The 15140-nt window shown below is 44.0% G+C and overlaps 1 protein-coding gene across 4 annotated transcripts in view; it reads right to left on the bottom strand.

The window, feature by feature from the left end:
* The window catches only part of LOC139370729 (SNF related kinase b), a 44915-nt gene that overhangs the window by 25026 nt on the left and 4749 nt on the right, over positions 1-15140 (bottom strand). For 3 of the 4 annotated variants that reach the window (XM_071110391.1, XM_071110399.1, XM_071110408.1), the window contains one exon: positions 6782-7500. In XM_071110391.1, coding sequence (XP_070966492.1) covers positions 6782-7370 — 589 coding nt within the window. In that variant the 5' untranslated portion in view covers positions 7371-7500. Of the gene's footprint in view, positions 1-6781; positions 7501-9500; positions 9553-15140 lie in introns of those variants that run through there. The other variant, XM_071110417.1, reaches the window with a different exon arrangement.

Consider the following 15140-nt stretch of genomic DNA (forward strand, 5'->3'; position numbering starts at 1 on the left):
AGCCATGTGTTAGACACAGAACAGGCCACTGTCCCATCGCCCTGGGTCTGGTACTGCTGCGTGGCTGTGAACACACAGGCCTCTGATTTTCTCTGCCTCATCATATGACCACAGTCATGCTGCACTCAGTTTAATGGCCCTTGGGATCCATTCATAGCTTCATACAGTACCCACCTATAAAATACCAGTACACCCTGTACAAATATTTAATAAGTGGTTGTACATTTGTTTGTATATTGCAACATAGGTGTATGAGTGATACACAGTGTGCTATAAAAAGGAGTTTATGACTCACGTCCCCATGGACTAAGGTAATCTCTTTTCTCAGTACAGAAGGGACATCTCTTTCTCAGAGCTACTCAGCATTATCCACAAACCTGCATCTGTGCAGAAAGAGGGATATAATGGAGTATCATATCTCTAAGCTCTTCTTTCACACGCACATGTCACGCCTTGCAGTGTTCCGCAGAGCTGCAAGGCTGGGGTCAACCTCATTTGTATTCTGTCCAATCACTCCAATCTTCCAGGTGTCATTTATCTTCTAAGGGCAGTTTGAAATTCTTACATTGGAAATTCAATTTACTTTCTGAATTGCCTGAATGTAAATGGAGTTGACCCCAACCCTGCTGTGTTGTGTTGTGCTGTGTTATCATAACAGGGATGCATGGCAGTATAATGGCAGTGGGCCTCAGTGAGCTAGCTGCCTCGCTCAGCTGGCACTCTGTCACTAAGACCTAATAAGTAGATTACACCAGCACCTGCTTAGTGGACCAGGATAAGAGCATGCTGAACTAATGAATATTCATTAAGTGATACTGTACACAACCACCCAGGTAACCTGTGGAAATACTACATCACACTGACTCAGGCTCCATCAGAAGACAACTAAGTCACAGAGACCAGACCATAGAATCCAGTAGTAATAGGATATCTGTGGTCTAGAGACACAATGCCTTCGGAAAGTATTCAGACCCCTTGACTTTTTCCACATTTTGTTAGATTACAGCCTTATTTTAAAATGTATTAAATAGTTTTTCCCCCCTCAATCTACACACAATACCCCATAATGGTAAAAGCAAAAACAGGTTTTTAGAAATGTTCGCTAATTTTTTTTGTTTTTAAAGAAAGAAGAAAAAATATATATCACACATAAGTATTCAGACCCTTTACTCAGTGCTTAGTTGAAGCACCTTTGGCAGTGATTACAGCCTGTGTCTTCTTGGGTATTGGCGCGACAAGCTTGGCACACGTGTATTTGGGGAGTTTCTCCCATTTTTTCTGCAGATCCTCTCAAGCTCTGTCAGGTTGGATGGGGAGCGTTGCTGCACAGCCATTTTCACGTCTTTTCAGAGATTTTTTATCGGATTCAAGTCCGGGCTCTGACTGGGCCACTCAAGGACATTCCGAGACTTGCAATGTCTTGACTGTGTGCTTAGGGTCGTTGTCCTGTTGGAAGGTAAACCTTCGTTCCAGTCTGCGGTCCTGAGCATTCTGGAGCAGGTGTTCATCAAGGATCTCTATGTACTTTGCTCCGTTCATCTTTGCCTCGATCCTGACTAGTCTCCCATTCCCTGCCATTGAAAAACATCCCCACAGCATGATGCTGCCACCATCATGCTTCACCGTAGGGATGGTGCCAGGTTTCCTCCAGACACGATGCTTGGCATTCAGGCCAAAGAGTTAAATCTTGGATTTATCAGACCAGAGAATCTTGTTTCTCATGGTCTGAGAGCCATTTGGTGCCTGTTGGCAAACTCCAAGCAGGCTGTCATGTGCCTTTTACTTAGGAGTGGCTTCTGTCTGGCCACTCTACCATAAAGGCCTAATAGGTGGAGTGCTGCAGACATGGTTGTCCTTCTGGAAGGTTCTCCCATCTCCATAGAGGAACTCTAGAGCTCTGTTAGAGTGACCATTGGCTTCTTCAATCACTTGAATTTACCACAGGTGGACTCCAATCAAGTTGTACAGTAGAAACATCTCAAGTATAATCAATGTAAACAGGACGCACCTGAGCTCAATTTAGACTCTCAAAGCAAAGTGTCTGAAGACTTATGTAAATAAGGTACAGTGCCTTGCGAAAGTATTCGGCCCCCTTGAACTTTGCGACCTTTTGCCACATTTCAGGCTTCAAACATAAAGATATAAAACTGTATTTTTTTGTGAAGAATCAACAACAAGTGGGACACAATCATGAAGTGGAACGACATTTATTGGATATTTCAAACTTTTTTAACAAATCAAAAACTGAAAAATTGGGCGTGCAAAATTATTCAGCCCCTTTACTTTCAGTGCAGCAAACTCTCTCCAGAAGTTCAGTGAGGATCTCTGAATGATCCAATGTTGACCTAAATGACTAATGATGATAAATACAATCCACCTGTGTGTAATCAAGTCTCCGTATAAATGCACCTGCACTGTGATAGTCTCAGAGGTCCGTTAAAAGCGCAGAGAGCATCATGAAGAACAAGGAACACACCAGGCAGGTCCGAGATACTGTTGTGAAGAAGTTTAAAGCCGGATTTGGATACAAAAAGATTTCCCAAGCTTTAAACATCCCAAGGAGCACTGTGCAAGCGATAATATTGAAATGGAAGGAGTATCAGACCACTGCAAATCTACCAAAACCTGGCCGTCCCTCTAAACTTTCAGCTCATACAAGGAGAAGACTGATCAGAGATGCAGCCAAGAGACCCATGATCACTCTGGATGAACTGCAGAGATCTACAGCTGAGCTGGGAGACTCTGTCCATAGGACAACGATCAGTCGTATATTGCACAAATCTGGCCTTTATGGAAGAGTGGCAAGAAGAAAGCCATTTCTTAAAGATATCCATAAAAAGTGTCGTTTTAAAGTTTGCCACAAGCCACCTGGGAGACACACCAAACATGTGGAAGAAGGTGCTCTGGTCAGATGAAAACAAAATTGAACTTTTTGGCAACAATGCAAAACGTTATGTTTGGCGTAAAAGCAACACAGCTGAACACACCATCCCCACTGTCAAACATGGTGGTGGCAGCATCATGGTTTGGGCCTGCTTTTCTTCAGCAGGGACAGGGAAGATGGTTAAAATTGATGGGAAGATGGATGGAGCCAAATACAGGACCATTCTGGAAGAAAACCTGATGGAGTCTGCAAAAGACCTGCGACTGGGACGGAGATTTGTCTTCCAACAAGACAATGATCCAAAACATAAAGCAAAATCTACAATGGAATGGTTCAAAAATAAACATATCCAGGTGTTAGAATGGCCAAGTCAAAGTCCAGATCTGAATCCAATCGAGAATCTGTGGAAAGAACTGAAAACTGCTGTTCACAAATGCTCTCCATCCAACCTCACTGAGCTCGAGCTGTTTTGCAAGGAGGAATGGGAAAATTTTTCAGTCTCTCGATGTGCAAAATTGATAGAGACATACCCCAAGCGACTTACAGCTGTAATCGCAGCAAAAGGTGGCGCTACAAAGTATTAACTTAAGGGGGCTGAATAATTTTGCACGCCCAATTTTTCAGTTTTTGATTTGTTAAAAAAGTTTGAAATATCCAATAAATGTCGGTCCACTTCATGATTGTGTCCCACTTGTTGTTGATTCTTCACAAAAAAATACAGTTTTATATATTTATGTTTGAAGCCTGAAATGTGGCAAAAGGTCGCAAAGTTCAAGGGGGCCGAATACTTTCGCAAGGCACTGTATGTTTTTTGTTATTACATTTGCTAAAATTTCTAAAACCCTATTTATGCTTTTTCATTATGGGGCATTGTGTGTAGATTTTATTTTATCCATTTTAGAATAAAGCTGTAACAAAATGTGGATCAATTCAAGGGGTCTGAATACTTTCTGAAGGCACTAAATATGCACACACACACACACACACACACACACACACACACACACACACACACACACACACACACACACACACACACACACACACACACACACACACACACACACACACACACACACACACACACACACACACACACAGCAGGCCTTGTCCCGACTTGACTTCAACAGCCTGTCAGATAATATCAGGGACAAGTTGATACTAGAAACAAGGTCTCTTCAGCCACATGGGTAGGTGTGTGTTGTTTCCCAGGCTCATTGACTGGGCTCAAACCAGGTTAATGCCCCAAACCTGTCCCGTGCCGTATGTTGGGTGTGGAATGGGACCTTTCTCTGTGCCAGGCACTGCAGTGCCCAGCATGCCACACAATCTGATTATACCACTGTGAGCCTCAACCCAGTGGGCAGACTGCCACTGGTCAGTCGCACACACAACACCAAGGCCACCCACGTGCAATAGGTCAAAATATTTGGGATTTTACAGTAGTTCCACTGCCTTGCAAGCCAATAATCTTGTTTTGATCTAATTATCAAAATGTGTGCCAGATGTGTTTGAGGTTAATCAACCCGTAGTAACCAGAGGGATAAAACAAAAAAAATCTGCTCTGATTTACTTGAGCTTCCACTACAAATGTAGGTGAGCACTGTCCAAGCATTATTGCACGTGCCCACAGTGACACACATAGGACTGATCAGAGAATATACTGTGGCTCCAGTGATCAGAGAATATACTGTTGCTCCAGTGATCAGATAATATACTGTAGCTCCAGTGATCAGAGAATATACTGTAGCTCCAGTGATCAGAGAATATACTGTAGCTCCAGTGATCAGAGAATATACTGTAGCTCCAGTGATCAGAGAATATACTGTAGCTCCAGTGATCAGAGAATATACTGTAGCTCCAGTGATCAGAGAATATACTGTAGCTCCAGTGATCAGAGAATATACTGTAGCTCCACTGATCAGAGAATATATTGTAGCTTCACTGACCAGAGAATATACTGTAGCTCCAGTGATCAGAGAATATACTGTAGCTCCAGTGATCAGAGAATATATTGTAGCTCCAGTGATCAGAGAATATACGGTAGCTCCACTGATCAGAGAATTTACTGTAGCTCCAGTGATCAGAGAATATATTGTAGCTCCACTGATCAGAGAATATACTGTAGCTCCACTGAGTGTGTGGAAGTTAAAGCCAGGTACTGGTGAATGTGGTGGTTGTGTTGTGGTTGTGTCTTTAGTTTCAGTGCACATGCCTAAACCCCTGCGGTCCCTCTGCAGTGGGAAGCCCACTTAGGTTTTCGTCACCTGGCAGGCTTAGCTGGAGCTGTATCTCAGAGGAGTCTGACCCAGTTAGGGGCTGGCACACTCCCAGCACCACACTGCATACAGCCCAGTCAGTATGACTGTCGTCTGTGTTACCAGCCCTGCATGGGTCACATGGCTGCTTGAGAACAGTCTCAACTCTATGTTCTATAAAATGTAGCCATAGGGGATATTCTTTACTTTGCGTAGCGCTGATCTTCATTCTTTCACATGCCCCATCAGCAGTTATGATTAAGGAATGTACATGACCATGCATCTGCGCACTAGAAGAGTGTTGTGCCGAGATGAGGTCTGAATCTGATTTGAGTCCCTCTAAACTGTGATCCTGTCAGGTGTTCCCTGGCCAGTGGCCATTACCTAACAGGTCTCATAGGGTTACTGGATTACTCACCACTAAAAACCCAGGGAATAACTCTGCACTCGCTCTTCTACTATTGCTCAGTGTTCTGCTAGGGTGTTAATGACACCGCACCATAACACTTTCCACATGTTAAGATGGCATGGTGCATTTTCACAATAACAGTCCATTTCCCTGTAGCAGATGAATGAGGTGCAGCCAGGTGTTCATATCTGGGGCAGGCCAGGAGTGTGTATTTGGGGCATGGTTAGGTCTGGAATACTACAGGACTGCAAACATTGTACATTTACTCTCGCTGCACTACTCTCCACTGATTTTAATTTCATTGAAGAAAAATCCAGACACAACCCTGTCTGTCTGCGGAAAACAAACCAGACCTAAAAACAACATCAGTGGGCAGACAGGCTGAACTGTAAGTGGAAACCCACAATCCTCCTACCCTGACACAGAGACAACTATCCGCCTGGCTCTAGGCTTTACAGATGGAATTTGCAGTAGGGGGAAACAGCGCCACTGGCCGCCCCACCACCGTTGTTATTATTGCCGAGCTGAGGTAAAAAATATACAGTGTGATACATATTCTTCTCTTCTATCGCGCGTGCAATGATGTCCGGGGGGGGGGGGCTGTGTTCGTTGTTTACAGTAACTTTTGGTGTTGTAATATCGCAAACAGACATGGCTGTTTCCCCATTAAGGATTCCATCTTTAAGCCCTGCATGTACACAGCTTCACTGTCCCTGCCCTGGATTAAAGCCCTGTGTGGATTGCTTCAACCACACCGCCCATCCACACGCAAATTACATTTCCATTCCAGATTCTATGCAGCCCAGAGTGTAGTCCATCTGTTCACGTTTGTGTGTGTATGTTGGGTGAGCTAGAGGAATGCCTGCCTGACTGACAGATCCACAGGCAGTATCCCAGACACACCCCTGTTCATCTCTCCAGCTTTATCTTGATCTCAGGGGATTTATGGTAATTCTGTGTAGCTCAATGGCTTAGCCTTAGAGGGACCTGAATCTATATATGTGGTCTTACGGGCAGAATATAATAAAAAGAACTCAGTGAATCACATACTTGTCTGCAAAATGAGTCACACGCAAACAATGTTCTATTTATTTTATCTTCACATTTCTCTCATCTCATTGCATCACTTGACCCTTCCTATGAAGAAAACAGCCAGCCAGACAACCAGAAAGAACAGACAGACCCCCTGGCCACCCAGACACCCCCATCCCGGTCCCCCATTTGTCTTACCTACAGCCGGAGCATCATACTCATCTCCCAGCAGGATCTCTGGGGCGGAGTAAGCCAGCGAGCCACAGCTGGTCATCAGCATGGTCCCGGGCTTGAAGAGGTTGCTGAAGCCGAAGTCGGTCAGCTTGACGGTCCCCTGTTGCCTGAAGAACACCACGTTCTCTGGCTTGAGGTCTCGGTGCACCACGTGGAGCCGGTGGCAGTAGGAGATTGCTCGGACGATCTGGGCGAAGTGAACTTTAGCCGTGTCCTCAGCCACGCCACCCTCGTGGCGCAAGATGTAGTCATACATGTCTCCTCCATCGCCCAGCTCCAAGATGAGGTAGAGCTTGTTGGCAGTGTCGATGACCTCGTAGAGCCGCACCACATTGGGATGCTGCACTAGCTTCATACAGCGCACCTCCTGCAGCAGGTGGCCCGTCGCCATGGCGTCCAGCTTGGTCTTGTCGATCACCTTGACCGCCACCAGCTGGCCTGTGAAGACGTGGCGTGCCAGCTTGACAACAGCGAAGTGGCCTTTACCCAGCGTGCGATCCAGGTCATAGAGGCCGGCGATCTTTCCCTCGTAGCCGCTCTTGGAGGCAGCCATGTCTGGGTGGGGCAGGGCAGAGACGGGGTGAGGGGAGTGGTGTGTTGGTGCTGGAGACAGTCTCAGTCTGGATGAGGGGCCTTGGAGGGGTCTTGAAGCTCTATGGAGGCTCTCTCTACTGATGCATTACCTGGACAAACAGAGAGATGTGACACAGAGTTGTGCTTGATATCAAACAAGACGGAGGAGGGTTTTAGTGCAGATTGGTATGTGAAATGGGGTGTTTGAAATAAACTAAAACCAATATACTTTGGTCCTTATATCTCAATGTATTGTAATTTCTGCAGTCTGTTGCAGCTAGGGTCCTTATTCCAGTGCAAGTGCTCTGATCAGTGGTACAGACTGAGTGCTCATTGTGTGGACTGCAATTACAGTACTGCTACGGTACCACACACACATTATGCAACTGCTTTCAACAAGCTATTCATTGTAGAGGTCTATACATTTGTGCAAACTATATTACAATATGAACAGAATCTACTTTTACAATCTTGAAACATATGTTATCAGTCATAGTGGCCATTGTCAACATTTATGCAAGAGAATTTAAACTTCAGAACGGTAGCCAAAATATCCTGGCTGCACTTCATTCTCATTTCCAGTTTCTCACACAGACTGTCCTGCCACTGAACCTATACGTGTACATGTGTGCGCGTGTGTGTACAGTAGGCCTGCCAGACAGGTTAGGGAAGCGTTCCTATCAACATAAGGGAGTGGAAGCATCAAGCAGGAAGTAGCCTCATTGACAAACACAGACAGTTGAGGAGGCCATGTTACGACAACCAAAAATATTTTTTCTGTGACACCTTATGACATTAAAACAGTCTCAAATCCCTTAATGGCATCATAAACACCCAAGCAACCTTCTGTGCCTCCAAGAATCCCAGAGGACTTTCAAAGGAAGCAGGAAAGAAGGCAGAAAGAACAACAGAACAGGCGTCACTATTGTAGTGCTCTAGGCATAGATACACATAACTGTGAGGATAATAGCCAGGACAGGAGAGAGGAAAAGCTAGAATAAACAGAGGTTTAGTTGGGGAAGAGCTCGATGGAGGAGGGTGGCAGATACAGACAAGGTTGGAAGGGATAAAAACTATGGATGTTGAGTATGTTTAGGGAATTAGTGGCAGGGAGTCAGATAACAGCAATCCTGCAAAAATGGTATGGATCAATATCTGTAATGAGATATCATAATTTGTTTGTGTGGGTGTATCGCAGTGTGGATGTGTGTGTGTGCATGCGTTTGTGCGTGCGTGTTCGTGCAAGTGTGTGTGTGCGTGTCTGTGTAACTGAATGGTTAAAGAGCAACTGCCCCTAAACTTCTCATTTATAAAACAGTCTGTGGCATTAATTAGACTACAAAAGTGTAAATAGGATAAGGTTGGTCAAAGTCAGTCTCATCCAAAACAGAGTTTGTGAGACTTGTGATCGTGACTGCCTCACAATGTAAATTAAGGTTGGGTTTGGTTCGATCCCACCCACACCCACAGCTGGCAGCACTCAAGTGATCATCAATTTGGAGGGCAGATGCCCATGGTAAATTTAAATTTGGGTTGACTTTGGATATCCCTATGGGGCTAGTTAGGGCCCATCGGTCAATTACACAATATACAAAGGGAAAATATGTTAAAATTCCAATAGCGTTAAATTTCGATGACTTAAAAACATCAAACCAACTATAAATTGTAGAAATGCATATGCAAATATTGAACGCATTTAATGAGAACTAAAAGGTGAACAACATGAAAATGGTGTAATTTTACATTGTGTAATTTTATTGACGGTCCTTAACTAGCCCTGGGGAAATGCTATCTAAAGTCAAACAAACTTTGCCACGGTCGCACACCTGCTGGCTGAAGCTAATTAGCTAAATCATTTGGCAAACTCTTCCCCACTTGCAAACACACTCATCAAATCAGACCCCGAGACCAAGACACGCATTTCTTAATGAACCATATCTAAAAATCAGGCCAAATCAGGAAGTGCAGTCGCCCTTTAATGAGAAGCAGAAGGGTTGGAGAGAGAGCAGGCCTTCTCACATGTGTCTGAGTGCAGAGTCCTTGGAGGAGCATGTGCAGACAGACACAGAGCTCTGTCTGCAGAAATCAATGCTGCTAATTATTGACCTACCCACAGTCTGATGGGCTTCTGATGGCCAAGTCTCTGGACTCTCTCTCTCTCTCTCTCTCTCTCTCTGCAGCATAGGAGACACCCAGACCTTCAGCCAACAAGAAACAGTCTCATAACATAACTTGCGCATAATGCTAAAGATACGTGGATGGTTAAAGAGCAACTGCCCCTAAACTGGATCTTCATGTTTACACTGTGTTTTTGTTGCCACTGCAAAGCTGGACAACTGAACTTATAGCTAACCTACCTGAAACATTGTGGGAATCCATTAGGGTTAGGTGGTATTATTACAAGAAGTGAACACAAAGGGCGCTATTTTTAAAACTCCAAAATTATTAGCTCTCTCATAGTTATACTTAACTTATAAGCAGTGGCACAGCACGCCCCCTTAGCGGGAGCTGTGGGAGTGCGTGCTGTGCCACCAGAAATTATAAAAGAGCCGTGTCCCCGACCCAAAAAATAATACAAATAAAGCTTTTGTATTTAATGCACAAAACAATTTAAGCAACAGGGATCTTGATCCAGGAGGGGATTTAATGTCTCTGCTGTAACCAAGAAGCTTGATCTTGACATCTAGTCACTTAGCAAGTTAGCAAACCAAATGCATAGCTAGAGGCCTGAGCTGGATATAATTTATTTGGCATATCTTAGATTTCTTATAGTTATATACTTAACATAGATAGAAGGAGTGGCGTAGCATGCACCCCGGGTGCCCCCAAATTGTTTAATTTAAAATGTGTTTTTTTTATGGTATTGAAAATCATACCATTGGTAATTCAAAATATACCGTTTATAGCATATACTGAGGTATCAGCCAAGACTAGTGTATACATACACTAGAGCTGTGTTCGAAAACTAACTCATACTAACTAAGTTCCCGGATGTCGTACTAAGTTCGCTAAAATACGAAGTATACAAGCAGTGGACACTATTTCCATGCTTTTAGGCCCCATAATGCAATTATTCAGAAAATGAGCGTAGCTTCACAACGTTTTCAGATTTTAAGAAAATGGATGAAAATATGCAGCCAAAGTCCGACGAGAGCTTATGAAAATTCATTGCTTTAACAAATTATGATGTTTTAAGACTATGTTGAGCGACGTAATGCCTTTTCAAATAAGTTACACGTTATGTTGGCTGACAATTTGTTAGCTACGCTATCCTTACGAACCGCATAGCATATCATTACAGCAGTATGTACCGGTGTTAGCTAGCTACCTAAAGTAATGTTAGTTGGCTACTAATACATCAGACCTTCCAGTATATTAACTATATGCTAACTAACTACCCAACGTTGACTGACTTGATTATTCATGTCACGCTTAGCTAAGTGGCATAGTAGTTGTGTGTTCTCAATGGACATGGTTAATTCGTTCTGGCTATCTAATTTCAGAGCACTCTCGTGTGAGTGTGCCAGAGCGCAGAATAATTCAACTCAAATCTAATTTTATTTGTCACATACACATGGTTAGCAGATGTTAATACGAGTGTAGCGATCTAACAAGTAATCTAACAATTCCACAACAACTACCTTATACACACAAGTGTAAAGGAATTAATAAGAATACAGTGCCTTGCGAAAGTATTCGGCCCCCTTGAACTTTGCGACCTTTTGCCACATTTCAGGCTTCAAACATAAAGATATAAAACTGTATTTTTTTGTGAAGAATCAACAACAAGTGGGACACAATCATGAAGTGGAACGACATTTATTGGATATTTCAAACTTTTTTAACAAATCAAAAACTGAAAAATTGGGCGTGCAAAATTATTCAGCCCCCTTAAGTTAATACTTTGTAGCGCCACCTTTTGCTGCGATTACAGCTGTAAGTCGCTTGGGGTATGTCTCTATCAGTTTTGCACATCGAGAGACTGAAATTTTTTCCCATTCCTCCTTGCAAAACAGCTCGAGCTCAGTGAGGTTGGATGGAGAGCATTTGTGAACAGCAGTTTTCAGTTCTTTCCACAGATTCTCGATTGGATTCAGGTCTGGACTTTGACTTGGCCATTCTAACACCTGGATATGTTTATTTTTGAACCATTCCATTGTAGATTTTGCTTTACGTTTTGGATCATTGTCTTGTTGGAAGACAAATCTCCGTCCCAGTCTCAGGTCTTTTGCAGACTCCATCAGGTTTTCTTCCAGAATGGTCCTGTATTTGGCTCCATCCATCTTCCCATCAATTTTAACCATCTTCCCTATCCCTGCTGAAGAAAAGCAGGCCCAAACCATGATGCTGCCACCACCATGTTTGACAGTGGGGATGGTGTGTTCAGCTGTGTTGCTTTTACGCCAAACATAACGTTTTGCATTGTTGCCATCTGACCAGAGCACCTTCTTCCACATGTTTGGTGTGTCTCCCAGGTGGCTTGTGGCAAACTTTAAACGACACTTTTTATGGATATCTTTAAGAAATGGCTTTCTTCTTGCCACTCTTCCATAAAGGCCAGATTTGTGCAATATACGACTGATTGTTGTCCTATGGACAGAGTCTCCCACCTCAGCTGTAGATCTCTGCAGTTCATCCAGAGTGATCATGGGTCTCTTGGCTGCATCTCTGATCAGTCTTCTCATTGTATGAGCTGAAAGTTTAGAGGGACGGCCAGGTCTTGGTAGATTTGCAGTGGTCTGATACTCCTTCCATTTCAATATTATTGCTTGCACAGTGCTCCTTGGGATGTTTAAAGCTTGGGAAATCTATTGTATCCAAATCCGTCTTTAAACTTCTTCACAACAGTATCTCGGACCTGCCTGGTGTGTTCCTTGTTCTTCATGATGCTCTCTGCGCTTTTAACGGACCTCTGCGACTATCACAGTGCAGGTGCATTTATACGGAGACTTGATTACACACAGGTGGATTGTATTTATCATCATTAGTCATTTAGGTCAACATTGGATCATTCAGAGATCCTCACTGAACTTCTGGAGAGAGTTTGCTGCACTGAAAGTAAAGGGGCTGAATAATTTTGCACGCCCAATTTTTCAGTTTTTGATTTGTTAAAAAAGTTTGAAATATCCAATAAATGTCGTTCCACTTGTGTCCCACTTGTTGTTGATTCTTCACAAAAAAATACAGTTTTATATCTTTATGTTGCCTGAAATGTGGCAAAAGGTCGCAAAGTTCAAGGGGGCCGAATACTTTCGCAAGGCACTGTATGTACATAAAAATATATGAATGAGCGATGGCCGAACGGCATAGGCACGATAGAGTAGATGGTATAGAATACAGTATATACAGTAACAAAGTATTGAGATAAACTTTTGTTATTGACCAAATACTTATTTTCCACCATAATTTTCATAAAAAATCCTACAATGTGATTTTCTGGATTTTTTTTTCTCATTGTATCTGTCATAGTTGAAGTGTACTACCTATGATGAAAATTACAGGCCTCTCTCATCTTTTTAAGTGGGAGAACTTGCACAATTGGTGGCTGACTAAATACTTTTTTGCCCCACTGTACATATGAGATGAGTAATGTAGGGTATGTAAACGTTATATAAAGTGGCATTGTTTAAAGTGGCTAGTGATACGTTTATTACATCAAGTTTTCCAATATTAAAGTGGCTAGAGATGAGTCAGTATGTTAGCAGCAGCCACTCAATGTTAGTGATGGCTGTTTAACAGTCTGATGGCCTTGAGATAGAAGCTGTTTTTCAGTCTCTCGGTCCCCGCTTTGATGCACCTGTACTGACCTCGCCTTCTGGATGATAGTGGGGTGAACAGGCAGTGGCTCGGGTGGTTGTTGTCCTTGATGATCTTGTTGGCCTTCCTGTGACATCTGGGGGTGTAGGTGTCCTGGAGGGCAGGTAGTTTGTCCCCTGTGATGCGTTGTGCAGACCTCAATACCCTCTGGAGAGCCTTACGGTTGTGGGCGGAGCAGTTGCCGTACCAGGCGGTGATACAGCCCGACAGGATGCTCTCGGTTGTGCATCTGTAAAAGTTTGTGAGTGTTTTTGGTGACAAGCCGAATTTCTTCAGCCTCCTGAGGTTGAAGAGGCGCTACTGCGCCTTCTTCACCACGCTGTCTGTGTGGGTGGACCATTTCAGTTTGTCCGTGATGTGTACGCCGAGGAACTTAAAACTTTCCACCTTCTCCACTACTGTCCCGTCGATGTGGATAGGGGGCTGCTCCCTCTGCTGTTTCCTGAAGTCCACGACAATCTCCTTTGTTTTGTTGACATTGAGTGTGAGGTTATTTTCCTGACACCACACTCCGAGGGCCCTCACCTCCTCCCTGTAGGCCGTCTCGTCATTGTTGGTAATCAAGCCTACCACTGTAGTATCGTCTGCAAACTTGATGATTGAGTTGGAGTCGTGCATGGCCACGCAGTCATGGGTGAACAGGGAGTACAGGAGAGGGTTGAGAATGCACCCTTGTGTGGCCCCAGTGTTGAGGATCAGCGGGGAGGAGATGTTTCCTACCCTCACCACCCGGGTGGCCCGTTAGGAAGTCCAGGACCCAGTTGCACAGAGCAGGGTCGAGACACAGGGTCTCGAGCTTAATGACGAGTTTGGAGGGTACTATGGTGTTAAATGCTGAGCTGTAGTCGATGAACAGCATTCTTACATAGGTATTCCTCTTGTCCAGATGGGTTTGTGCAGTGTGCAGTGTGATTGCGATTGAGGTTGCGTCGTCTGTGGACCTATCGGGGCGGTAAGCAAATTGGAGTGGGTCTAGGGTGTCAGGTAGGGTGGAGGTGATATTGTCCTTGACTAGTCTCTCAAAGCACTTCATGATGACGGAAGTGTGTGCTACTGTACACCACTGTGTTTATACAGTGGTGTACAGTATGCCTCAACAAAAATCAGAGTCAACATTTTTTATTTTATTAGTCATAGTCATTTAGCTCAGTTACCTTCGCTTTCTTGGGAACAGGAACAATGGTGACCCTCTTGAAGCATGTGGGAACAGCAGACTGGGATAAGGATTGATTGAATATGACCGTAAATACACCAGCCAGCTGATCTGCGCATGCTCTGAGGACGCGTCTGGGGATGCCGTCTCGGCCGGCAGCCTTGCGAGGGTTAACACGTTTAAATGGCTGCAGTAAAGGAGAGCCCGCAGATTTTGGTAGCGGGCCATGTCAGTGGCACTGTATTGTCATCAAAGCGAGTGTCACGCCCTGACCTTAGAGAGCTGTTTTATTTCTCTATTTGGTTAGGTCAGGGTGTGGTGTGGGGTGGGCATTCTATGTTGGATTTTCTATGTTTTGTATTTCTTTATTTTGGCCGGGTATGATTCTCAATCAGGGACAGCTGTCTATTTGTTGTCTCTGATTGGGAACCATACTTAGGCAACCATTTTTCCCACCTGTCTTTGTGGGTAGTTAACTTTGTTTGTGGCACTAATGCACTGTAAGCTTCACGGTTGGTTTTTCGTTTATTGTTTTGTTGGCGAAATTTTGAAATAAAAAGGAAAATGTACGCTCACCACGCTGCACCTTGGTCTTCTTCCAGCAACGGCCATGACAGCGAGCAAAGAAGTTGTTTAGTTTGTCTGGGAGCAAGACATCGTGGTCCGCGACGGGGCTGGTTTTCCTTTTGTAGTCCGTGATTGACTGTAGACCCTGCCACATACCTCTCGTGTCTGATCCGTTGAATTGCGACTCTACTTTGTCTCTATACTGACTATTAG

The sequence above is a fragment of the Oncorhynchus clarkii genome, chromosome 2, assembly GCF_045791955.1.
Source record: "Oncorhynchus clarkii lewisi isolate Uvic-CL-2024 chromosome 2, UVic_Ocla_1.0, whole genome shotgun sequence".
Lineage (NCBI taxonomy): Eukaryota > Metazoa > Chordata > Actinopteri > Salmoniformes > Salmonidae > Oncorhynchus > Oncorhynchus clarkii.